Source organism: Lissotriton vulgaris, chromosome 9 (genome assembly GCF_964263255.1).
Source record: "Lissotriton vulgaris chromosome 9, aLisVul1.2, whole genome shotgun sequence".
Classification (NCBI taxonomy): Eukaryota; Metazoa; Chordata; class Amphibia; order Caudata; family Salamandridae; genus Lissotriton; species Lissotriton vulgaris.
This window is the reverse complement of record NC_141697.1, coordinates 1054557235-1054582989: the sequence shown is the minus strand read 5'-3', so window position 1 is coordinate 1054582989 and position 25755 is coordinate 1054557235. Positions and strand designations below refer to the sequence as shown.

Genomic DNA, 25755 nt, shown 5'->3' with positions numbered 1-25755 from the left:
GACGCCTCCCTAGAAGGTTGGGGTGCTCATCTCGACGGAATGTCCGTGAGAGGCAAGTGGACGGCGTCTCAGCGCACTTGGCACATAAATCGCTTAGAACTACTGGCGATTTTCTTGGCCTTGAAGTCCTTTCAAAGAGTAGTGCAGGGACAGACATTGTTGGTGAGGACAGACAATACCACCAGCATGCACTACATCAACAAACAGGGCGGCACAAGATCTCTCGTGCTATCACAGCTGGCACAGGAAATTTGGGACTGGGCTCTACAACGTCAAATACATCTCCAAGCTATCCATGTACCAGGTGTGGCCAATGTGCTGGTGGACGCGCTCAGCAGAGCCCTCTCGGACAACCACGAATGGGAACTCCACCAACCAACGTTGGATTACATCTTCCGACAGTGGGGCCGACCGCGGTTGGATCTCTTTGCAACTGTTCTCAACAGGAAATGTCTAAGGTTTGCGAGCCGGCATCCACACAAGGAGTCGAGTGGGAATGCCTTTTCAATAAATTGGTCGAACGCCTTCAGTTATGCATTCCCTCCTCTGCCGCTCATTCCACGTCTGTTACACAGAATGAGATTCCAACCATGTCGGATGATCCTGATCGCACCCAAATGGCCGAGACGTCCTTGGTTCTCAGATCTCCTCCTATTCTCTCTGACACAACCGATACGGTTGCATCCTCTGCCACATCTTCTCACAATGCATCAAGGTCAAATATGCCATCCGGATCCAGCATACCTTCAACTTCATGCTTGGAACCTGAGTACTATGAATTTGCACACATGAATATCGACAAGGATTGTAGGGCAGTGCTATCAAATGCTCGAGCACAATCTACTGTCAAAACTTACCAGCTGAAATGGAAGCATTTCTGCGTTTGGTGTTCCACTAGATCACTAGATCCCATGCGTGCTCAGCCTGAACAAATTTTGCCATTCTTTTTGTCGCTAGCAAAATCAGGACTATCTCACTCCACCCTTAAGGTTTTTCTGGCTGCTATCTCTCGTTTCCGTCATGATGGCATAACATCTTTGTACTCTTCCAGGATCATAAGACAGTTCTTCAAAGGCCTTTTTAGGATGTTTCCTCCAATCCGTCGGCCTCCACCTTCATGGCGACTCAACCTAGTTCTGTCTCAGCTGCTTTTGCCTCCATTCGAGCCCATCCATTCTTCCAATCTGAAGTTCCTCACGTGGAAAGTGGCTCTGTTACTTGCTCTGACCTCTTCTAGACGCGTCAGCGACATTCAAGCCTTTACTATACAGCCACCGTTTTTGCAATTTTCCAACGAGGCTGTTACCTTGAGAACAAATCCCAGTTTTATTCCTAAGGTTCCCAGTGACTTTCATCTCAATGAACCTATTGTTCTTAAGACTTTCTTCCCTGCACCTCAATCTGCAGCGGAGCGCTCCTTACACACTCTGGATGTGAAGCGCTGTCTTAAATTTTACATTCAACGCACAGCTGCCTTCAGAAAGTCTGATCAATTGTTTGTTGCATATGGCCCAGTATGCAAAGGACAACCCGTAACTAAACAGACTATCACCAGATGGATATCGTCTGCCATATCCTATTGTCATCAACGGGCTGGCAAGCCCCTTCCTGCTCCTGCTCGAGCTCATTCCACGAGAGCTGTGTCAACTTCTGCTGCCCTCTTTGCGGGGGTACCTCTAAGACAAATCTGCAGAGCTGCTACTTGGTCCAGCAGCCATACTTTCACGAAGCACTACTGCCTGCAATCAACAGATGCCGCGGATGCGGCAGTGGGTCAAGCGGTGCTGCAGAAACTTTTCCGATAAAGGTGAGCCTCTGTTGCTACCCGCCTCCAGTCATAAAGGTATTGTCATGTTTTGGTTTTTTATTGCTTATTACGTGATAAGTTATGCCTAAACTTAATTTGTATCTTCCTTTATGACTAATGTATGTTTTACTGCTTTCTATTCTTATTCAAGCATGTGAATCTATGAAAGACACCCCTAATACTGGAGAAGAACATAAGTTACTTACCTGTAAACTGTGGTTCTCCAGTATTGGTGTCTTTCATAGATTCACATGCGACCCTCCCATCCTCCCCTCAGAGGCTCTCTTCTCCTCAAGCATTTATACTTACTTGTGCTACGAAAATCTGAGGACTTGGGCTTCTGAGGAGAAGGTTCTAGAGGAGGCTACAGCCTGATTGGCTGGAATGTGGACCAACACATAATGACTCCTATAAGTTACTAAAGTGAATTCTCCCTTGGGCTTTTCAATGGGCCTATTCTGTTCTATGGTACTTTTTTTAAGTTTACATTTTTATTGCATTATATGTATGTATATTTTATTTATAATATTTCTCATATATACATGCATATATTACTGCTATTTTATGTACCGTGGGACTCCCACTTCGACGACGGGGAATATTCAAGCATGTGAATCTATGAAAGACACCAATACTGGAGAACCATAGTTTACAGGTAAGTAACTTATGTTCTTATTCCCCTTTCTCCCCTCCACCTCCCAAAAATGACACGCAAAACGATTGTCATTTTGTTTCCACTCTAAAATGCTTTAATCCTTAAATTAACAGTGGTTTAGCTATCACTGTCCAGATTGCAAAGGGCTTTAGTTGCAATCTGTTGTGTGTAATGTACTTTCAATGCAGAAGCTGCTAACCAGAAGAATAGATGAATGTGGCGCAGTGGTGGTGAGAGGGCTGCGGAATTTAGCTGCGCTGCATCAAACGGAAGAGGTGTGCAGCATGCCACACAAACCAGGGCCTTGTTTTTAGTATGTGCGTTTCAACAGCTAGGAATTTTAATCAAATTAAGATAGATACCTGTCTGTTCCACTCATAAGGACTCGCCCCATTCAATATTCTTCCGTTATCTAGAGAAATACCTCCTACGCACATGTGGTCTTTCAATAATGACACTCAGAGGAATAACAGTGATGGCGCTAAAGTATGATTTAACACTCGTTTTCGATTACAACAGTTTTAGCAGCATGGGCGAGTAGAACGGCTGTACCTGGCATGCACTGTACTACATTTAATCGAGCAACCGCATGAATTCTATTTAATGTATAAACATGAAACATGTTAATGATAATTTGCGGCCCGCACCCAGAGATTGTACACTCGAATTAAATGTACTTTTTTGCATCTCTGCAGTCGCAGCTCGAAAGTCGCGGGGGAGGGGAGGGTGTAAATTATATATAAAACTTGCCTGATCCTGGACCCTGTCCCACGCGGCCTCTGCTCCTGGCTCGATCCGGAGCAGGAACAGGCATACTCCCTCCCTCCTCCCTCCTCCCTCCCCTCCTGTAGCAAATCACAGTGCTTCAATGAGAGCATTGTGATTGGTGCGGACCCCCGGACAGTGCCCAGCCAGGCACCTGTTGGGAGGCCATTTTCTCCTTGTAGGCTGCATGCAGCCTACATTGAGAAAATGTAGAGTGTGCATGTCTGCTTTAGTAGGCCCCGGGGCCGACCAAGCAGTCACGGCACTGAGTGGTGCAAGCCACTCCTCACCGGCCACCTCACCGCCCCAACCAGTCATATCCTCCTGCCCACCCACAACCAGGCATACCTCTGCTTTCTCACAGCGTGAGAAGCAGAAAATAAAATGGTATTTAAAATACCATTTTATTTTCTGCTTCTTGCACTGCAAAAAAGTAGTGAGACGGGGTTCCTACGCCCTAATGGAGCAGCCGCCACTGTATATTTTGTGCAGGAAAAACTTTGAAGGTGGGGCATTTGGTAGTGAAACGAGAACCAGACATGGTATTTTGAGCAGAGCTCTGTGAGTGGTGTTTCTGGGAGGGGTGTAAACATTAGTCAAAGCAAGAGATCCCCTATGGATAGACTTACACTAGCATTCTAAGCTTATACACAGGGCCTTAAAGCATTAATGTTAACCAACACAACATTCTATTCCAATACTGGAGCAGACCACAAACGTGCAGAGATTGTACTAATGATAAGTCAATTAAAAAAGTATACAATTTATTTCATATTAAAAACATAATACATTGCTAAACAAATATTTTGTTTGGTACAGTAATCAAACAAACATACAGTGGGAGACAATAAAAACAAGGAAAATAATTCCTATAGCTTAGAGAGAACTGCAATAGTATAGAACAAAATCACACTACACAATTCATAAAGTATCGTAATTGGAGTGGTTATTACAGAAACTTAATGCAGTATAACTCAAAGATTGCATCGACGCGTTTCGGGGGCCTGAAAATAAGAAGCCAGCACCTTCTTCAGGATTAAAATCTTAGAATCCCACACAAAGATATCATATCTTATAAAATTCGCCAAATGGTCCTTAAATTACCCCACTAGTAAGTCACAATACCATAATAATGGTTATCTTTGACCGGCTTGTTAGTCAGATGGCCTGTTCAAAGCAATCCCAGCTTATCGAAGATCAATTTAATCGCTTGTTGATGTCTGACAGTGGGATCACTGAAATAATATCGAGGGACAAAATATCGACTTGCAAAAATATCGTGGACAAAATATCGACAGACAGAATATCGAGTTTGTATCTACAAACAGGTAAGTACAAAAATATCGAGTACAAAATATCGTTTACAAAAATATAGTTTTAAAAAAAATCGACTTTATTAAAAACAGTGTTAAATTAAAATTAATATTTATTTACTAAAATATACTTAAAAATACTTAAATTAACTTATAATAATCAAATAATAAATGAAATTAATAAAAATAAATTTTTACAATCATATTTGTTAAAACATATATATATATATATATATATAGTAACATACTATAATTAAATAAGATACTATTATCTTACCGTACGATAGCAGAAGTGTAAAAAATACTATTCCCACTCCAAAGAGTGCAAGCGTAGGGAAAGCATTGGATAGCGTAGGGGTTAAAATTACTATTCCCACTCCAGTGTGTGCAACATTAGGGAAAGTGTTGGATAGCGTAGGGGTTAAAATTACTATTCCCACTCCAGTGAGTGCAACAGTAGGGAAAGTGTTGGATAGCGTAGGGGTTTAAATTACTATTCCCACTCCAGTGGGTGCAACAGTAGGGAAAGCGTTGGATAGCGTAGGGGTTAAAATTTCTATTCCCACTCCAAAGAGTGCAACAGTAGGGAAAGCGTTGGATAGCGTAGGGGTAAAAATTACTATTCCCACTCCAGTGGGTGCAACAGTAGGGAAAGCGTTGGATAGCGTAGGGGTTAAAATTACTATTCCCACGCCAGTGGGTGCAACAGTAGGGAAAAAGTTGGATAGCGTAGGGGTTGAAATTACTATTCCCACTCCAGAAAATACAACATTAGGGAAAGTAAATACTTCATAAATAATTAAAAAATGTATTATTGAATATCTATTATTAATTAATTAAAAATAAATAATATTTGTATACAATATAATAATTAATATATTAAATTTACTAATTAACAATAATTATTTCTATTGATCACCTATTAATACTAATTAATAAAAAAAAATACAATTAATTATTTAATAATGAAAAATTATTTAACAATTATTTGAAATTAAATAAATATAAATAAATGTAATTAATTATTTATAATTTAATCACTTCCCACCCAATTCCCCTATAAACTCACAACCCGCTACACAAATAATTTCGTAAAATTTACATAATTACCAATTAATCAATTAATTAAAATTAATTACCAATTAAAATTTAATTAATTAACTATTATAAATTAACTTAATTTAAATTTACTATCCATAAATAAATTTAAATATTTAATTAATTATAATTAAAATACTTCCCTTCCTATTCCCCTATAAATCCACAACCCTCTACAGAATTAAATTACGCAATAATTATAAAAACAAAAATCATTAATAAAAATTAACTATAACATAAATACACACTTTTCACACATATTATACCATAAAAATACACTATAAAAAAATTAGATATTATTAAAAAATCGATATTTTTTACTATCTATATTTTTAACAGTCGATATTATATCACTTACCTTAAAAACTATATTTTGGTCATCTATATTCTGTCCTGTCGATATTTTGTCCAGTCTATATTTAAAAGTCGATATTATGTCCAGTCGATATTTTGGAGTCGATATTATGTCTGTGCACCCTGACAGTGCAGTTGCTTAGGGAGCAATGGTAAACTCCAAATGGCGACAGTAATTTGTCACACGTATATAGTAATGGCAAGGGTAATGTATTCAACCCAATTTCCAGCGGCAGCACGACCACCCGCAGTCTGCTGTTATCGCGAAACATGGGAATCCGGGACACATGTCTCCAGCGGTGATTCACCGCTTGTTATGTTATGTTATGTTATATGTGGTTTTGTAGCGCGCTCCGATAGTCAAGACTGTCCTGGCGCGGGAGTGAAACTGAAACAGAGTGGGAAGTAGGTATGCTAATCATGAGTTTGAAAGAGGTGAGTTTTGAGCAGTTTTTTAAAATTGGTCAGATTGGGAGCGTGTCTAAGAGCGTCTGGCAGGGCGTTCCACATTTGAGCTCCCTTTACCATGAGGGATTGTCCGCCCAGGCGGACTCTTCTAAATCTGGGGATGATCACCTGCTTTTTGGAGGTGGAGCGCAGCTGACGGGATGGGAGGTAGGGTGTGAACCTTTTGGCTAGGTAAGAGGGGCATGGTCCATTGAGGGCTTTGTAAACGATGACCAAAGTTTTAAAGCGCACTCGTTGAGCCACAGGGAGCCAGTGAAGATCCTTCAGCTGTTTGCGCACGCTGAGTCTCTTGGGGATGTTAAAAATGAGTCTCACCGTGGCATTCTGGACAACCTGTAGCTTCTTGATCATATAGTCAGGAGCCCCTAAATAGAGGGCGTTTGAGTAGTCCAGCCGGGAGAGTACCAGAGCCCTGGCAACCGTTTCTTTCGCTGATTGAGGAAGGAGGGGAAAGAACTTGCGAAGAGTGGTCAGAGTTCCAAAGCATGTTCCAGCCAAGCGTGAAATCTGGTCACGGAAACATAAGTCGGCTCCGAACCAAATTCCCAGATTCTTGGCAATCCTGTTCTCTCCCTTGGGGCATGTTGATTCACCGGGCCAGATGGACTCCTTAAAGTCACTGGGGAATTGGCCGTAGAGCAGGATTTCTGTTTTATCCTCGTTGCATTTGAGGGATGATTTGGCTAGCCAGGTGAATACAGAGGAGAGGCATTGGCGAACTCCAGAGGTGCATAGGTTCTCCTTTTTCCAGGTGAAGAGAAGCTGGGTGTCGTCGGCGTAAGCCATTATCTTGGCACCCCAGCTCTCTGCTAGCCAAACAAGAGGAGTTAAATAAATATTAAATAAAAGGGGACTTAGGGTCGATCCCTGTGGTACGCCAGTTTCCACCCTTCTGTTAGAGGAATGATAAGGGGGAAGCCAAATCTGTTGGGTACGGTCCGATAGAAAAGACCTAATCCAATCCAGGACCGTGCCGGAGATGCCTATGTCCTCCAATCTCGCTAAGAGCTGGAGGTGGGGCACCGTGTCGAATGCGGCAGAGAGGTCCAAAAGAATAAGGGCCGCTCTGCCGCCCCCGTCAAGGCATTCCCTGATGGCCTCAGCCACCTCCACCAATGCAGTTTCCGTACTGAAAGAGGTGCGGAACCCTGATTGGGCAGGATGGAGAGCTTCAGAGGATTCAACGAATCTCTCTAATTGCCTGAATGCTGCCTTTTCACAGACTTTGGCAAGGGCTGGTAGGAGTGATAAGGGTCTGTAGTTAGAGGTGATTGACGGATCTGCAGTAGGTTTTTTTATTAGAGGGAGAAGTTTGGCTTGTTTCCACTTGGTGGGCACAGTTCCTGAGGATAGGGATTCATTAACCAGTGCGGTGACCATGGGGGTGATTATTTCAGCTATTCCATTCAGGACCCTTGCAGGGCAAGGATCTATAGGTGACCCAGATTTCAGAGTTTTTAATATGGTCATTACATCTGTACTTTCTACGTGAGTAAATTTGGTCAGTTCTGCTTTAGCTCCTGATAGTAGGGGACGTAAAGGAGAAGGGGGTTGGCCAGTTAAGGCTAGGTCTGATTGTGGGGCAAGTGGGAGGTCAGGGATACTCAGACTGTCTTGAATTTTTTGGATTTTTTCGATGAAGAAAGTGGAGAGTTGTTCGCACCAGACTGTGGAGGGTGGAATAGCTGTCTTCTCTGCTACCGGGGCAGTAAAGCTTTTAACTATGGAGAAGATTTCTCGGCTGTTGTTTTTGGCTTTTTGAATTCTAGAAGCATAGAATTCTCCTTTAGCAGTTTTTATTGCTGCGTAGTAATTTTTTTGAGCTGCGCGAAGTTCAGTTTTAGCAGTGGGACAATAGTTCTTTCTCCATACTCGCTCTAGTGCCTTGCATCCTGTTTTTAAAATCTTTAGTTGATCAGTATACCAGGGGGAGGTGGGGGTGATCCTATGGTTATTTTTACCCTTGTTTTTTGGTAGTGACTCGATGGAGGAGTTTATCCAGGATGAGAAGTTGTCTACAGCCTCGTCTAAGTTGTGAGCTTTCATAGGGGTGGAATGGGAGAGGACCTTCACTAAATCCGGAATATTAATTTTCCTGGGACGTTCCTCAGTTTTTGGAGTGGGCACCACACGGGTTTTGTTTGTGTGCCAGGAAAAAAGTACCGGAAAGTGGTCTGTCCATGAGATGGGGCATGGTATATCGGTAGAAATCTTAAAGTTGGAATATACCAGATCTAGACAATGACCCCCTTCATGAGTGACCGATTGTACCTGAAGAGTCATCTGAGCCAAATTACAAATTTCTTTCAGCTCTTTAACTCCGGGAGCGGAGCCTGTGTCCATATGAAGGTTGAAGTCTCCCAGCATAAGGAAGCGTGGGAATCTAAGTGCGCGTTGGATGGCTATCTCCTCCAGGGATTTAATAAAATTGCCTAGAGGACCCGGAGGGCGATAGATCAATAGTCCCCCTAGAGTGAATTGCGAGGATAAAGCTAGGGAAAATTCCATAGCTTCTCCATCCTCAATCTCTCCTGTGCATTCTATCCTCAAAGTCCATTTCTCCTTATAGATCACGGCTATACCTCCACCCCTGCCTTTGTTGCGGTCCTGTCTGGTGATCTTAAACCCTCTGGGGACGGCCAGCTCAACTACTGGGGCGCAGTTCTCCTTCAGCCATGTCTCCGTAATGAAAAGGATGTCAAGGTTTTTATCAATGATGAATTCGTATACTTCCTCCGAGTGTTTGGCGAGGGAACGAGCATTGATAAGGGCAGCCTGAATAGGTGGGCCATCCTCAGTGGGAGTCTGGGGTAAGGAAAGATTGAGAGGACTAAATTTAAAGAAGCAGTTAGGGCAGGTTCGTGGGGTGGGGTCAGCGACATTCCAGTGAGCGCCATAACATAGGAGGTTGTGATCTAAGGCTCTTAGTTCAACTGAGTTGTAAGTAATGGGGGGAGTAGCGTCTGGCAGTGTTGGAGCAGCAGGGTGCCTGGCCCTGGGCACTGCCGGGGCGCGGACGGGCTTGAATACATTACCCTTGCCATTACTATATACGTGTGACAAATTACTGTCAGCATTTGGAGTTTACCATTGCTCCCTGAGCAACTGCTGATTAAAATGATCTTCTCATTTTCACGCCCACCGTTAACATTAATGTTAACCATGTTGTTTAACATTAATGTTTTAAGGCCGTGTCTATAAGCTAAGAATGCTAGTGTAAGTCTATCCAAAGGGGATCTCTTGCTTTGACTAATAGTTTTTTGGTGCTCACCCCTTTGGTTTGTGGGTCCCTCTCTTTTACTAGAGGGTTGTAAACATCCCATAAAATTAATGTTACCCATTATTTGGGACAGTGCCTGTTCATTTTTTTTATTTTTTTATTATTTGAGGAATTGACACATTTAGATAAAAACATATACTTCTACCCCATAGGTCTAGTGCATCTGTGATGAACCTGTGCAGTCAGTGTAATTTAAGAGTAGATGTAGGAAACCAAATCCAAAATAGGGAAGGTTATTAGGACTATTTCGGGGCAAGGGTGAAATGAGCAAGAAACAATAGACTTTCTGCTAATTGACAAACCGCTAAATAGAGGAGTGCAGTTTTTTCTGGGGCTATGTCTATCTTGTTTGTGTCTGAAATCCTTTGACATGTGACAAATCAGCTCTGAAAAATATGAATGATAAAAACTTTAATGTTTTGGGTATTTCTTTGCTTAATTAAAGGTCACTAGACTAGTGCATCTTAAACATTTGATTTGTGTGTGCCCCACTTGATCATTACTAGATCTCAGGAACTGCCAGTGAATCATTACTGGAATCCAGGACACCCACTGAGTCATTATTGGAAGCTGAGGAACCCAGCCCTCAACATTTTCAATAATTAGAGCAGCAAAACAATACACAAACAAATACAAAAACAAGCATTCATCAAACAAGTGCACAAATGATGACATACTTTATTTCACAAATTAAAGAAAATATCAAAATTTTAATGTGGATTTTCTAAATTCAGTTGATGTCACTGGCCGGAATACTATATTATGTTTAATGCACTTGCACTGCTCCCTTGAATCAATCCGAGGATACTAACTTAATTTGTAGCCTCCAATTTCAAATTCCTTCACATTTGCAGAACATCCTAACATTTCATTTTTGCTTCTTCTTTTATTTTTACTCTGTTAATATTATTTAACTTTCTAAGTAGTCACAGCCCACCTGAGTAGGCTTAATGGATCCCCAGGATGCCTAAGAACCACTACATTAGACAGTTGCTTAAATGTAATTATATAATTTCTCCTGTTATTGTTTTTTCTCAGGTACCAGTTTCCAACTACCGGAACCCAGTGCTGGATTTAACTGCTTTTGATCAGCAAGGACGCCAGTTTGATAACTTCAGCTCACTTGAGATTGTCTGGGAGTCAACGAAAGTCTCATTGGCTAGCATTGACAGCACTATGCCAATGCAGCTAGCAATGAAAAATGATGGAAGCGGACAAAAGAAACAGCATGGTAATGTACACATTTACTAAAAAAATTAAAGCATATTTGGAAGAAAGTTAATGTAATTTTATAATTTTCATTTTATATGTGGAAAGAGCTACTCTCTAAGCAAAACAGCAAAAGTGATGTAATGAATTGTGAAGGAACTGAGCACATGATTATAGGCAATGCATGTTGTTCGCCAAGTAGTGCAATCAAAGAGCTAAAGAGATGTATGTACTCGATGAACGTAGGTTACTTAAACATTATATTTGTACGCAATAACCATAACAAATAACATTTACACACAATTACTGTCTTCCTGAAACTGACAAATAGATCACTTTACCAAGAATGGAAAGATAACATGCTTTATATGATGTGAATTATTTGTATCATCCTCTGGACTCTTGACTATTCAAAATTGAACAGAATTCCTAATGACATTGTACTTTTAAAAGGAATAGGATTTAATTAAAAAATAAGGAAAGTAGAAAATGTATGAGATTTTTTGCTCAGTTTTTTTCTTTTTCTACTGCTTGAAGAATTACTAGGTTGTAACACTGTAACATCAGTAATAACTTTCAAACATATATATATATATATATATATATATATATATATATATATATATATATATATATATATATAATCGCTCGCGATTCCCCAATTACCTCCACATTCGGTTTTCAAGGAAAAACGGCACACCAGGTAGGTCCAGGCACAATAATATTTATTTAATGTGCACTCACTGTCTTTGTTTGGAGAGTGCGCATTAAATAAATATTATTGTGCCTGGACCTACCTGGTGTGCCGTTTTTCCTTGAAAACCGAATGTGGAGGTAATTGGGGAATCGCGAGCGAAACATAGCGTGGCGACTGCGGCCACCCACGACACCAGCGTTGCAAGCCTGAGGATCGCTGAATGCAGTGGTGTTTGGATATATATATATATATATATATATATATATATATATATATATATATATATCTGGTACAGAACATGACAGCAAGCAGTTAGTTAAGTGTCGCATCAAAATCACTTCCATTTCTTGATACTAGTACTTTGTGATCCTCCAGCACTATACAATGTACTTGATCCCGGACATCATCAAGCCCACAACAAAGCACCTGAATTACAGTTTGCTAATCTTTGACAACCAACAGCATATCTACAACCTCTCAGCCTTCTAAATATTATATCCTTTCACAGCAAGTAATCTTCATTAAACCACATGGATTTCTATAAAATCTCTTTTCTTGCTGTCAATGTCCCTTAACAAAACATCCTCTTCAGGCCAAGAACAAAGGTGTACCCCTGGAAACCAAAATTGACCACCTTTGGTACACTCATTCTTGCACATATTACCCTGCAGATTCCTGAAAAGATTGAGTGCAATGTACCCAACGATAGTCTAGGAATGAGCTGTATATAAAGCATACATTAGACAAGCATCCTGTCTCAATCAAAATACAAGAACAATAAACCACCTGCCTTGTCTGGACAGTGAGGATGCCAAAATCGAGAAGGTTGCAAACACTGAAAACCGTACCAGATCATGTAAGTAGTAGAAATGTGTCTAACAAGTGTCTATATATATATATATATATATATATATATATATATATATATATATATATATATATATATATATATATATATATGGAAAGTTGGACATTCTTCTCAACTCAGCCCAAGTTAAGGCATACAAGTCGGTGTTACACATACCAAGGACAGCAAGAAGATCCAGGCTGAGACTGGAGCTTGGCCTAGCAAGGCCAGACTTGTATCTAAGGACATTAAGGGCTCCGGCTAACTCACTTGAATACCACTTGAGATCCATCTTCGAAGGGCCAGGCTGGGAAACGCAATCAAAACTTTGAGGATTGAGGAAGAAAATATTCTGGGGCAGGACATCCCACTGAATGTTTGGAAGAGAGCAGTCAACAAACAAGTTTATGAAATCTCCTTTGACCTCGACCATAAAACCCTCTGTCGAAGCTCCCATTTGGACCCATTAAACAACTCGTACATGGTAGGAAAATCACAATTCTATCTAAGTGAGGCCCCAACAACTCATGTCCGAAGCAAAATTCTATACTTGAGGCAGACCACCCTTGGGATAGCAGACTTCAACCCCGTATGGGCTCAAAGAGGGGAATCCATATCTTGTAGACTATGCACCTACAAGAGGGAATCTTGGTTGCACCTTCTCTGCTGCTGTCCTTTTTTCGACATCGATCGCCGGCGACTGCTGAGACCGATCTGCCTCAGTCAGACCACAAAATCATGCTCTGAAGCATCAACTTTGTTTCTCAACCATCAACACAATGACCCTAGCGAGATTGGCGAAATTCGTTCACCAAATTAGGCTAGCCCTAAAAGCCAGTAACGAAAACATTTTAACACTTGGGAAGCCCATGGTAAAAGCAGCGGACGACAGCTGAAGTGACTTCGCTACATAGTAGCATTGACAGTGCCCAACTGGTACGCCCCAACAGGAACGAATCGTCCGCCGTTAAGACTAATTCCAAGGCACACAAGGTTGGAAAAAGGCCATTCATATGGGACTTAGACAGGGGCGTTGTACCCCCTCACCCTATTCTGTTTTTAATTCACCTTTTTAATTGGCACAGTAGTACACCTTTTATCAAGCAAAGAAGTTTACAATTACTGTTTTCTGTACTCTCTCCTTTTACTGTAAAGATTTTAATTAATTGTACAGTTAATAAAAATTCACTTGAGAATTCACTTGAGAAGTGCCTATATTAGGATATATCGATTCTATCATTTTAGGATGTAACAAAAAAATTGTAATTGCCCAGGCCCTGCTTGTTTTCTTGCAGCAGATATAAATTGTTTAGAAATTGAAGATTAAGAATTTTTTTTTCAATTACACAAGATTAGTTATGTAGCAGAAATATTTTTCATATCTATGACCCATTTGATGTCATTTTGAGTATACAGAATCTGAAATATGCTGTCCATGGCATTCATAAAGGAATATTTGTCTAAAAACACTGAAAACGTTTGTGTATAAAATAAATTAGCATATTAAGCCAAAAAGAAGCTGGAGACTCAAGGAAGGGTGATGAAGAAAGTCTAAGCTTCTTACAGCACGCCTTCTAGAACAGATTAACAAGAAGTATTTGTGCTGCATTGTTTGGATCCTTTTCTAAATGTTATACTGATCATCTTTGGAGCCTTAGATTTAGGTAGCTTTTTCTGTAAATTGTGAATATACTGTATGTACCAGAAGCCCCCGCCTGTGTAATTTACATGTTTCAACACAATATTTATTTGTAGCACACACAGATCAAACCTTCTTAAAAAGAGAAGTGTCATGTGGTGGAACACAGTGAAAGGCACTTTATAAAGGTTAATTGGTCACCATCCTGTTTTTGGTTGTAGCATTAAGATATTTGACTGGGACTTATGAATATTAAAGTCCCCCTTTGCAGAGAAGAGCTGTGTTAAAATGTAACCAAATGAGAGCTCCCAAATCTGTGCCTTGCTTCTCTACTAGCCGCAACAATGGAAGCAGGGTAGGTCTACTTTCAACACATTGTTTGTTCTTTACCCTGAATGTCATTCAGTACTATATATATTTGTGGAAGTTGTCTGGGATGAAATTCTAGAATGTTGTGAAGTTGCCTCGTTAGAGATAGCAAGTGTCTCTGAGATGTAAAAGGTTAGGCACACATGGAGGGTTGAGAACAGTATAGTAAAATGAGCAGGCCCATCTGATCTTGATCTATCAAGGCAGAAGCCCATCAAGTTCTATTTTTTTTCTCATCCTGAGAAGTGCAGGGTGCCAGTCTGGCTACGGTCTGAGTCATGCTTGCTGACTGGTGCTTGTCTGGTTTTGGGAACTTCTGGATCTTCATAAGGACTTTGGGCATGAACCCCTGCTCAAAATGTTGGCTACCTTTGACATAGCAGGAGTTGTTGGAATCTGTGTCTTTTATAATGATTGTGTAGATTCTGCCCAGGTTGTATTTGTTCAGCAGTAGACTGTATCCTTTCTGCTAAAAAATCGCGTGGATGCTGCTTATCTGACCAATTACAGTTGTCACCCTTTTGGTATCCTTTTACTTATTCAAGACCATCGCTGCAAGAAATATGTTGCCTCCATGTGTAACTGGCCCTTCTCCTATTACATCCTCTTTTTGTTGTACACACAAACTGAGCAGGCTGGTGGTGTCTAGCTACATACATATCTGTGGCCCTATAATAATTATAATTTGCATGTCTATCTTTCACATACCCTCACCCATCATAGCTTCAGGTGCTTTCTTCCTTAACACAGTAACCATACCTCTGTTGTCATCACTCATGACATGAAAACACTTCTCAAAGAGGCTTAAAAGAAAAACACCACCCTTCCAACCACACATCTTCCACGGCGTAGTTCACTACGTATATGGGTAAACCCTTCCAAGCCCAACAGAGGGGTAGGAAGCGCTATATAAATGCTACAATACAACTGGGCACAGGCATTTAACTACAGCATGAAAAAATCGCAACATATTTAATGTAATTCAAAAGGGTGTAGTGAAAATTATCTTATCACAACATATGTTTTTTATATATTTGTGTAAATTCTTGACGCACCATGTGCAAAAGTAAAGTATTAATTGGTGTGGGTGGTAATCCACCACAAAAAATAGTCACCACATGTAAGGTCCAGTCAAAGGTTTCAGTTATTTAAAGCGGAAGTGAACACCTACTAGGTATGGCAAAGAGCAGATAGGTTTAACTTGGAGAAAATGTGAAAAGAATTTAGCAGTACTAAAACAGTTAAAGTCAAAATTTAGACACAATATCAGGGGTGTGGGATTCCTATTGCTCTACATACTGTTTGGGGTTAAGGGCAACACGTTATCAGGTTTACGTTTTCGTTTACGTTTGTCCAAATAACAAGCAGTCTCAACTCTCTGAATTACAAATCCTTTGGCTGCCATCTCTGACAAGATTGTCTGACACTAAATCAAATTTTGTATTTATATATGTAAACAGTTGAAACTTGTTTATACAATTTATTAAAGGCCAGCTATGTAAGGAAGTGTAGCAAGCTCAGCGTGCATTTAATGACTGGCTCCAGTTCAAAGAGATGTACACATTTGACGTATTTAGCAATAGGAGGTTACTTACAATGCTCACTGAATTCCCCCCTGGTAAAATGCTGAAGCATAAACGCAAGATTGGTGATTGTTTGCTTCAAAATAAAAAGTATATAATAAAAATTTGCCACTTTAAAAAAGTGTTTTTCTTAAACTGCTGCACAAGTTTCTTTCTATGAGGCATTTTTTAATAAATGTGTTTAATCATGCCAATATGGAGGATGAATCTGTGTAAAGCCATAATGTGCAAAATAAAAGTAAGTCAGCAACCCAATTCTTAAAGAAAAACACACAAAAGGACACCTACAGATATGTGTCCTTGCATTGGTGCAGATTTCAGACTTTCTGGCATTCGCAATAGTTTACTAAAGTATAGCTGGAAACTACGTGCGAACTTTAGTGAATTCCTTTTTTGAATGGGAAAATATACATGGTGGCAGGTTTCCATTCTGGCAGGTTGACTTAACGTTTTCATTCTTCTGGAGTCGATAAAATACATACCATTGAGATGGGTAGCAATAAACATCTGTTTCAGTGCCAAGAGACCTAGAGTGAACATGCAGTTTACAAATATGCATGTGTAGTTTATATTTGCTCCTGCATAAATCTGCTGAAGTATTGCAATTTCACTTTTTATTTTATTTTACACCCTTTTGTCCTCCTACCCTGCCCTTGTCAGGAGTTAACTTCCAATCTGTTTGAGTGTGGAGTAAAGATTAGCGAGAAGTTGGTAAATACCCTTCAAAATGCAAATTTGACGGTATTTAAAGACTCGCAGGGTATCTCAACCCTGGATCGACAGCTTTTAACCTACTTTAGTCCTGGTGCGTACATTGGCAGAAATATGGAAAAATCAGAGCCTATCTAGCATCTAAAGCCTCCTAGAATATGAGCACAGAGCACAATCAGAGAGGCTATTATCAGAGCCCTCATGTAATGAGAACTCTGACTTAATTTGTCATCTTGCTGCATACCACCAAACGGGACAAGTGGATTTTTTTACAGGGCAAGCAGATTTTCGTAGCATCGTGTCCCTTGGGCATTTAGGGCCATATACATGAAAGCATTTTCCCATAGACACAGAATGGGCCAAACCCTTTGATGCATCTGGCCCTTAGATATTTAATAAAAAACCCACTACACAGTATATGAAAATAGAAGAATATTTAATGAACAAGATGACACTAAAATGACTTAATCTAGAAGGTGGAGCAGGCAACGTGAATTTTTTAAGATTTAAGTTGAAAAAGCGCAAAACACCTATGGTAGTCATTGATCGGAGTAGACCGGTATCTAGGTTCTCACTGAGGCTGTCCACAAAGAAGCCCAGGTCAGTTGCAACAAGTAGGGCAGTTAGGTGAAGTTAAGTCCCAATCTGAGAATCGACTTTGTTGTTTTTTAGAGAAAAAACTCTTTTTCACATTGGTCAATCCTGAAATGTAATTAGACTCTGTGGAACTGGTAGTCGCATTTTTTTTGCTGTCAGTCCCCTTGAAGAGTCTGGAGTAAAAGCTTCAGAATAGTTACAAACTTTGTTTGGTGCCCAAACAACTACGGCAGTAACAACTACAGCAGTACACTTCAAAACCCCCAGAACCTCGGGGGAGGGTAGAGCACTTACGGACTCTTGGGGCAAAAGCAACAGAAAAGTCCAGTCCAGGTTCAGTTGGCTGTGGTGAATTGGAATTATTTACAGAAATGTCCTCTTTAGCTATATTTGTAATGTTCCTGGAGCCGCCCAGGGATCAGCCTTATGATCCTTTGAGATCTTTCTGTTATTGGATTTCAAGTGGAAGGGAGTCCAACCTCTTCATGTCCTTCTCACCGATTATAAATGTCAAAAAAATCCAGCAGTTTTCTGAGGAAGGCTGGGTAAGAGTCCATCTGTGTTGGGCTACCCACCCTGTGTTTTGGGGTACCTTAAGATACTCCTTGTTCCTCTGTGACCAAAGTAGTAAAGGCTCTCTGGCCCTAACCTTCATACGTTTGCTGTAGTTCCTGTTTGCTTTATTACTAACAGGCCTAAAATGCATTTTGTCAGTGCAAATTTAAGCTGGCAAAGGTCTTCGGCCACACTAAACTTGGGCTCTGAGACTGGAGGTGTTAGTGACGAGTATACTATGGTAATCCTATTGTGCTACCATATCTAGCACTAAAATTCAGTTTGGAGCAGACACTTTATCCAGTAGGACAAAAGTAGGCTCATTCTGCAAAACCTTTTCATGTGTTTCAGATAGAGCTGTCAGTCAGGATTTGACACTGTGGTGTCAACACAAATGGCACAGCCCATGCCTTCAATATCATATTCATCTTATAGGAGTCCTCTCTGCCCTTTCAGGTCATTGTGTGCTTCTGTGAGGAATTTTACACCTCCTCCTGAGCTGTGCACAGGCTGGGAGTTGGCAGGGGTCAAATTTAATTACAACTCTCACAGTTCAGTTAGGTAAAGTGTAACTTTCAAAATTGTTTTTCCTTCATTTTAACAGTCAGACTTCACAATTCAATTGAATTTTTAATAAATAATTAAAAAAAAGTGGTGTAATTTCTTTACTAGGGGGTCCTGTTTCCGAGATACAGTATTAGTTTTAATCTGCCCTCTGGTTGCCTGCATAGGACTGCTACGCCTGCCACAGTATAAATCTCTTTCAGGGCTCTACCACTGTTGGGACATAGTAACATTCATTTTCTACATGTCCTAATTTTAAATACCATTCATGCACCTTGTGGACTACAGGGACTACATAGGGGTGACTTACTAATATTAAAAGAGTGCTTTTTATCTGTCAAAAGGGTTATTGTAACAAGTTCCGCTGCAGGTCTTACTCAGCAGCAGTCCGATTATAATGGTAGGCCTGAAGCCATGTTTTCCTGTGTCTCACTAGTGGATAGCACAATAATGGCTGCAGTCCACAGGTGATATTTGAACTTTCTATGCTATAGGTGTTTTTTCTGCACAATATACTATGGCATTCTTAGAAGGTTAAATAAGCCAATCCAGCATTAGCTAGTTTATACATGTTTAATGCCATCCTGGCAGAAGGCACTATTCTGGAATGCTGGAAAGGTTCAATTATCCATCCCACCCTTAAAGGAGGTGTTGCCTCATCACCAAGTAAATATTGTTTAATTGCCCTACTGGATGAAGACCCCAAGTACTTTTCAACTTTGCTTCTTCAAGATCTAGAAGCATTGCCATCAGATACAAAGAAACTCCCGCTAAATCAGGCAGGATTTACAAAATAGCAAGGCATTTTAACAAACCTGATGGCAGTAGGTCTCATCCTCTGTAGAGCAAAGGCCACTGGCGCACCACTATCCATGTGCTTTGTTGACTTTAAGGCAGCATTTGGCCATGTTTAATGCAATAACCTACTAAGGGCAATCAGCCTGCTTTACTCGGACACTTGGGTCAAGATTAACATCTCGGATGGCACCCATCTGTCAAAAAAAGTGAGATCCTCGATTTGCTTAAAACAGGGGTGCATCTTGCACCCCTTCTATTCAATCGACATATTTCGGACCTCTTCCCGGCTTTAGACGAGTTGACATCACATGCCCCAAATTTTGGTTGTCACCTACTGTCAAATCTCCTGTATGCAGACGATCTGCTATTGCTTAGTAACACCAAGATAGTCCTGCAGAGATCCCTTGATCCCTTGAATACCCTGCCCCCAGCGCTTCAGCAGGCCCCCTCCGAGTCCTGCTTTAAGCAGATGCTGAAGACCTGGCTGTTCACCCAACCGGGCTAGGCCCTCAATTCTGGTCCTTGTGGCCATGCCTGCTCTTCTAGCACTGGGACACCTCCGTGTGAGGTAGCGGTTTACGCTTTAGAAAATGCTGTATTATTATTATTATTATTGATCGTCTAGGCAGATATGCAGAGAACAATAGGCTGGAGATAATTCGCAAGAAGACAAGTCATCCTGTTCAATCGCTGTATCATAAACCAACGTAATGGCAACTTTAGTGGAGCTACAACTGACGATACTGCCGCTTATGCCTATCTAGGCGTTAAGATTGATTTATGGGCTTTGTTCGCACCACAAAGAGGCGATCAAAGAAGCACCAGCCTTAAATTTTGCGTTCTTAACATTAGGGTTGCACAACCTCCAACTTTGGAGGCAATAATAAAGGCTAAATTAATACCTATGCTCTCATATGGAGGAGAAATGATGATGGACATAGAGGCTAGTATATTGTATAAATCGTGACACAAACCTATAAGCAAGTATTTCGGCTGCCGAGATCAGCATCACTTGCTCAAGTCAGGCTGGAGTTTTTGCTGCAAAAACAGTCACTTTCCAGGTCTGGAGCATTTGTCAAGTTCTGATACAAATTGAAATATATCGCTGAAGGCTCATTAGCCAGCTTAGTCTGGACCGAAACTAACCTCCAAAGAGAGTAGGCTGAATACAAAGAAGATCTTGAAAGAAGCAGAGAATAACTAGGGCTCAGTGAGCATGGGGCTTAGATATACCTACCTGAGTATTTAGTAAAGCGCTATACAAAAGCGTCCAGCTGCAAAGCTGGATGGAAGATGAAGGAGCAGTGGCTAAGAAGTCTCATGTGTGGCTGGTGTTGAAATCCTATGAAGATCTAAAGGATCCCCCTTTGTTGGAGGTCACATACTCCCTGAAGGTCAAACAGAAACTACTGTTGTAGTGGCTGGGAGAGATCCCCACCCTGGACCTTATACTAAAGTGGCACCTGACAATTGAGACATTGCAGCATGTCCTATGCATTTGCCCCCGTTTGGTCCAGAAGCGGAGATGCCTACTAAATTTAAGGAATTTAAGGCACCAGGGATCAGGGCATGTAGATCTGTAGTAATAGCCATTGGATTTGTGGAATACAATGCTTGACATCCGACTAGTGCAATTTTTTGACATTGTGATGGCCCACGTCAAGAAGAAACCAACTGTCCAGACAGGACTGAAACTGTTGGCCAAGAGAGGCCACTCCAAGAGTCCTGGGGAACTACTCATGAAATGGTGAGCTTTGACGGGGAATCTGTGCAATTGGCTCCCTATCCCACAACATGAAGTGTTCTCCCTACCTCCCCCCCCCCCCCCCACTATAATTAGATTTTTGCACTGTCTGCAGGTTATGCCTAATTTTTGTGGTTCTTATGATGCACTCCTATTGTTTACCCCACAGTTTTCCATGCCACATAGGACTTTTGCTCCGGAATTTCAGACATCCGCTCTGTTACACATAATGCATTCTTTGCATGTAGGGGCAGGGCCTAGTCAACCACCTTTTAAGCTTTTAAACTCATGCTGTACTAACTGGTAAGAGAAGATTATTTTTAAATTAGAAACTGCCACAAAGGCAACTTTGAGGGGGGCTTTAGCTCAAAGCTAATGGAATGGCTTGCACCTCATGTCTTAGCTGCATACAACTTCTTGCTTTTGAGAGACTTTTAACTACCATGTGGATGAAGTCTGGGACCCCGATACTTGCCATCTATTAGCTTATGTAGCATCCTTAGGGCTCCACCAGAAAATATAAGGTCCTGCCCATCTAGCTGGTCACACATTGGATTTAGTATTCTCCAATTCTAATCTAGAGGTTGCTCCCCCGGTTGACCAGGTGTGGACTGACTACTCTACAATTGACTTTAATTTCAACGTGCTGGTTTGAAGAGTCACAAATCATAATGCAGCAAAATTCACCAGACCTTGGTGTAATGTAACACGTTCTGCATTTTCATTCTTTTTTGCCTCGCTATGTATATCTTGTAATGAATGCAAGCCATCATTTTTTCCCAAAAAAGTGCAAAATAAAACTGCATCTATGATCTAGTCAATTTGACATTAGGTGCTATTATAGAGGATAAAATAGTCTTGGTTCCAATACATCTCTGAAACAGGAAGTGTAAGACCTCTTGTAGTGTCCTATAAAACACACACATGGTTTTAAATCATCTCTCCAAAAAACAAGGGTGTCCCTGAGAACTCCATTCTATAGTTTAAATGTCTTTAACAGGGTATATGTTCCTTCCTCTCTTATCAGAGGCAATAAGCAAACAACTCTTGCTCACTGATCTTCTAAGTACCTCACAGTGGAGGCCGAATGAGCCTTTCAGAAACGTATGATAAGTAAGAATGCTATTCTTCAAGAGCTTGGTTCTTCTGTCGGTATTAGATGTCTAATGCCCTCCCTATTATGCAATTCACTTTTAAAGGACCTCTTCTGAAGAGCAGCTTGTCTCTGCTTCCGCATCTCCTACATTAGTCTGTTTATTGCATGAGCTCGTTAATGGAGACACGCTCAATGTATGCATACACCAGAACACGTAGTCAGGTTCTTGCTGGACCTGGCCCTTGGCCTGGGTCTCCCTTCCATTTTTGCTGCTTCCTCATGTGTTTTGCTGGTGTTAGAAGCTTTGGGCACTGTGCCACTGCTGTCCAGTGCCATAGTGTAAGTGCTCCCTAATGTAAATTAATGTATGAATTAGTGATTCCATGATTGGCTGGTTTGGTTTACTTGTCAGACCTTAGTACAGTGCACTGAGTGTGCCCAGGGCTTGTGAACCAAATGCTGCTAGTGGGCTCGCACCACTGGTTGTGCCACCCACAGAAGCAGCCTGTAAAAGTGTCTCTCAGGTCTGCCATTTCAGAGCATGTGTGCAGTCTGGTACTGCCATGCTGACTGGGCAAGTGCACCCACTTGCCAGTCCCTAAACCTTCCCTTTTCTTCATATCAGAAACCCCTATGGTAGGCCCAAGGGCAAGGTGCATTGTAAGTATAAGGTAGGACATGCCCTGGTATGTGTGGCATGTCCTAATAGTGAATTAACAGCCATTTTCGTTTTTCATGAATGCAAGGCTAACTGTTTTCCATAGGCCAGAATGGGCAGTTAGATTATTACATTTTATAATCCTAACCTACTCAGGGAACATGGTAAAAATTCGAGTTTATTATGCCTGGACTCTGAATGATGAAACACATATTTTAGTGAAGTTGGCTTTAACATTCTGTGTTTGAAAATACCACTTTTAGCAAGTAGGTATTTTCTTGTCTAACTATACAAGCCTGTCTCTGATAGGTTGTGTATTCCTGGTCTGGAGTTTGAGTGACAGGGCTGGGGGATTCCAGGAGACTGGATGAGTCAGCCCAGTGGTGAATAAAGAGATCTGCATCTAGATGGGTGGGAGGAGTTGCACCTGGGACCTGAATAGGGCTGTGCCTGCCTTCCACAATGCTGGCTCCACCCCCTGTGGTGCGTCTGATGTCTCTGTCCTGCACTGTGAAAGGAGAGAAGGAATCATGTCAACAGAGTGCTCCAGGGCTGTGCATTTCCTCCACAATGCTGGCTCCACCTCCTGTGGGGCGTCTGATGTTTCTGCCCTGCACTGTGAAAGGAAAGAAGGAGTCATGTAAACAGAGTGCTCCAGAACCGGTTTGGACTAGGCAAAGGCCCCTCTGCCCTCAGAGGACAAATGATTTTGGGGTGTAAATATTGGGACCCTGATCCCAAAGAAATTAGATCACTTTTGGATTAAAAGAAGAAACCTTTGCTGAGGAGAGGAACCTGAAGAAACTGAGGAGAGACTATCCCGAAGCTGAAGTGCTGCTTGGGAGATTGGCCTGCAGTGGTTGTCTGACTGCCAAAGAAAGGAGAAAGGACTTTGTGTGCACTTTAATCAACTTGTGAAGGATCTCCAAGGGCTTGAGAAAAAAGCTTGCCTCCTGCTGAAGTCTCAACAAACTTCAACTCCCAGCTCCCTGAGAGTTCTTTGGAAGTGCCTGCTGCTGTTTTGGGCCTTCTGAGGAACTGCGTGGCGCAAGGAGCTGGAAACACGACTCAAGAGGAAGAAGCGTGTCGCCGTCGCAGCCGCTGCAGTCGCATCTCTGAACAAGGGTGTCGCCGTTGTAGCTGACGCATTGAACCGCATCGAGAGAAGCGTCTCACACCGAAGAAGCGTGTCGCAGCCGCTGCCGTCGCATCTCTGAACAAGGGTATCGCCGCTGTAGCTGACGCATTGCACTGCATCGAGAGAAGCGTCTCGCAACGAAGAACTGTGTCACCATCGCAGCCACTTTCGCCGCATCTCTGAACAAGGATGTCGCCGCTGTAGCTGACTCATTGCACCACATCGAGAAAAGCACCCCGCATCCACGGAGAAGTGTGCCGCTGTCGGACCCGCTGTCGTCGCATCTCTGAACAAGGGCGTCGCCGCTACAGCTGACGCCTCTAGTCGAGACTTCTCGCAACATCGGAAAAGCGTGCCGCTTCAGGAAGAACTTGACGTCTTTATTTCTTTGCACCGGATGTTGCCGCATTTCCATCTTTGCAACACCTTCGTTGCCCTGCGTGTCGCTCTTAAGGTACATTGACTCAAAGTGTCGCATTTTAAGAACTAAAGAGAACTAAGCTAAGACTACCATTTTAAGTACAGTATTGTGGATTTTTGTCAGTTGTGGTCTAGTGATAAGTCTATATAAAGAATTCTTATTTTTGATATAAAACCTGTGTGGTGTCCATCTGTAGTATTGTCTCTTGATTACTCTATGTGGTCACAACTGCCTCTGAGATAATCCTGTCTGCTCGTGCCAAGCTACCAAGGGGGTGAGCAGGGGTTATTTTAGGAGTGTACCCCCTTAACAGAGACAAGGGCCCCTATTTGTCACAAGTACCTACCTGTGCCAACTAGAAACCCCCATATCTAACAGTTCTCCAGAGCCTTAAGGCTAAAAACAAAATTCTATTTTGTTAATTGCTTCAGGTCACACTAATCTGTTCATATTGGATTTTAAATGTTGTACTACATTCGGTGCCCATCTCACAAAAGTCACAAAATTAATATTAACTGCTGCGGTTCTGAGATGGTCTTTATCAAGATTGTTTGTACTGGTGGACTGAAGAACACAAAGAGAGCTGGAAGTTTTTAGCCGATGACTCCTACTTACAAGCCAAATGTCTGTTTCCCAGTGCACCATGTTGCTTTGTTTGTACTTGTGTGGCTGTTTATGAGGAATGTCTGTGTCTGAAACAATAGTCAAAATGTAAGTCAGTGGATTTGTTGGGGAGCATAGTGTTTTTTTAAATGTATGTATATGAAGGACTCTAAAAAGGGCTGTATGACTGGAGAGGTTGAGTTGTATCCCGAGTAGACCTTGGTCAGATCAAGCCTTGCCTTTTGAATAACCCCCCAAATTTCACCCTCCAGCATATCTGAATCCTAGCGAGGAAGGCATATTCTGTGTTAAATAATGTGCACTCTCTAATTGGTCATCCAAGGTCTTAGAAGCATTTGTTCCAAGCTGTAGAAAGAGCACAAATATGACGTTAACAAGACAAAGCCACATGACGTTTGTTTAACAAATTTAAGGCAATATGGTGGATTGGTAGGTGCATTTCTTGTAAACTGTAATGTTTGGAGAGTTGATGTCACTAAAATCTGCCTTGTCATGATCTTTGGGCCTCAGTAGAAATGATAACATGTTGGTGTCCTACACGTTTTTTAAATCATGCTCTTCATTTTAGGTTTGCAAACTGTTTTGGTTTACAATAAGTCCGGGACGACTGCAATCACCACAACTGCTACGGGATATCAGCCGTCTCATCTCACTACGTCCAAAGTTAAAACACCGGTATGTGCTGCTGCTGTACTTTATTAAGAAAAGTGGGAGCTGCAGGAATTCCATTCATTTGTAGCACATGGTTGGCCCATGTAGACACAT

The 25755-nt window shown here is 41.5% G+C and overlaps 1 protein-coding gene across 1 annotated transcript in view; it reads left to right on the top strand.

The window, feature by feature from the left end:
- Positions 1–25755, top strand: part of NUP210 (nucleoporin 210) — a 519503-nt gene that overhangs the window by 303182 nt on the left and 190566 nt on the right. The window contains exons 17-18 of the mRNA XM_086939009.1: positions 10779–10971; positions 25559–25665. Coding sequence (XP_086795135.1) covers positions 10779–10971; positions 25559–25665 — 300 coding nt within the window. The remainder of the gene's footprint in view (positions 1–10778; positions 10972–25558; positions 25666–25755) is intronic.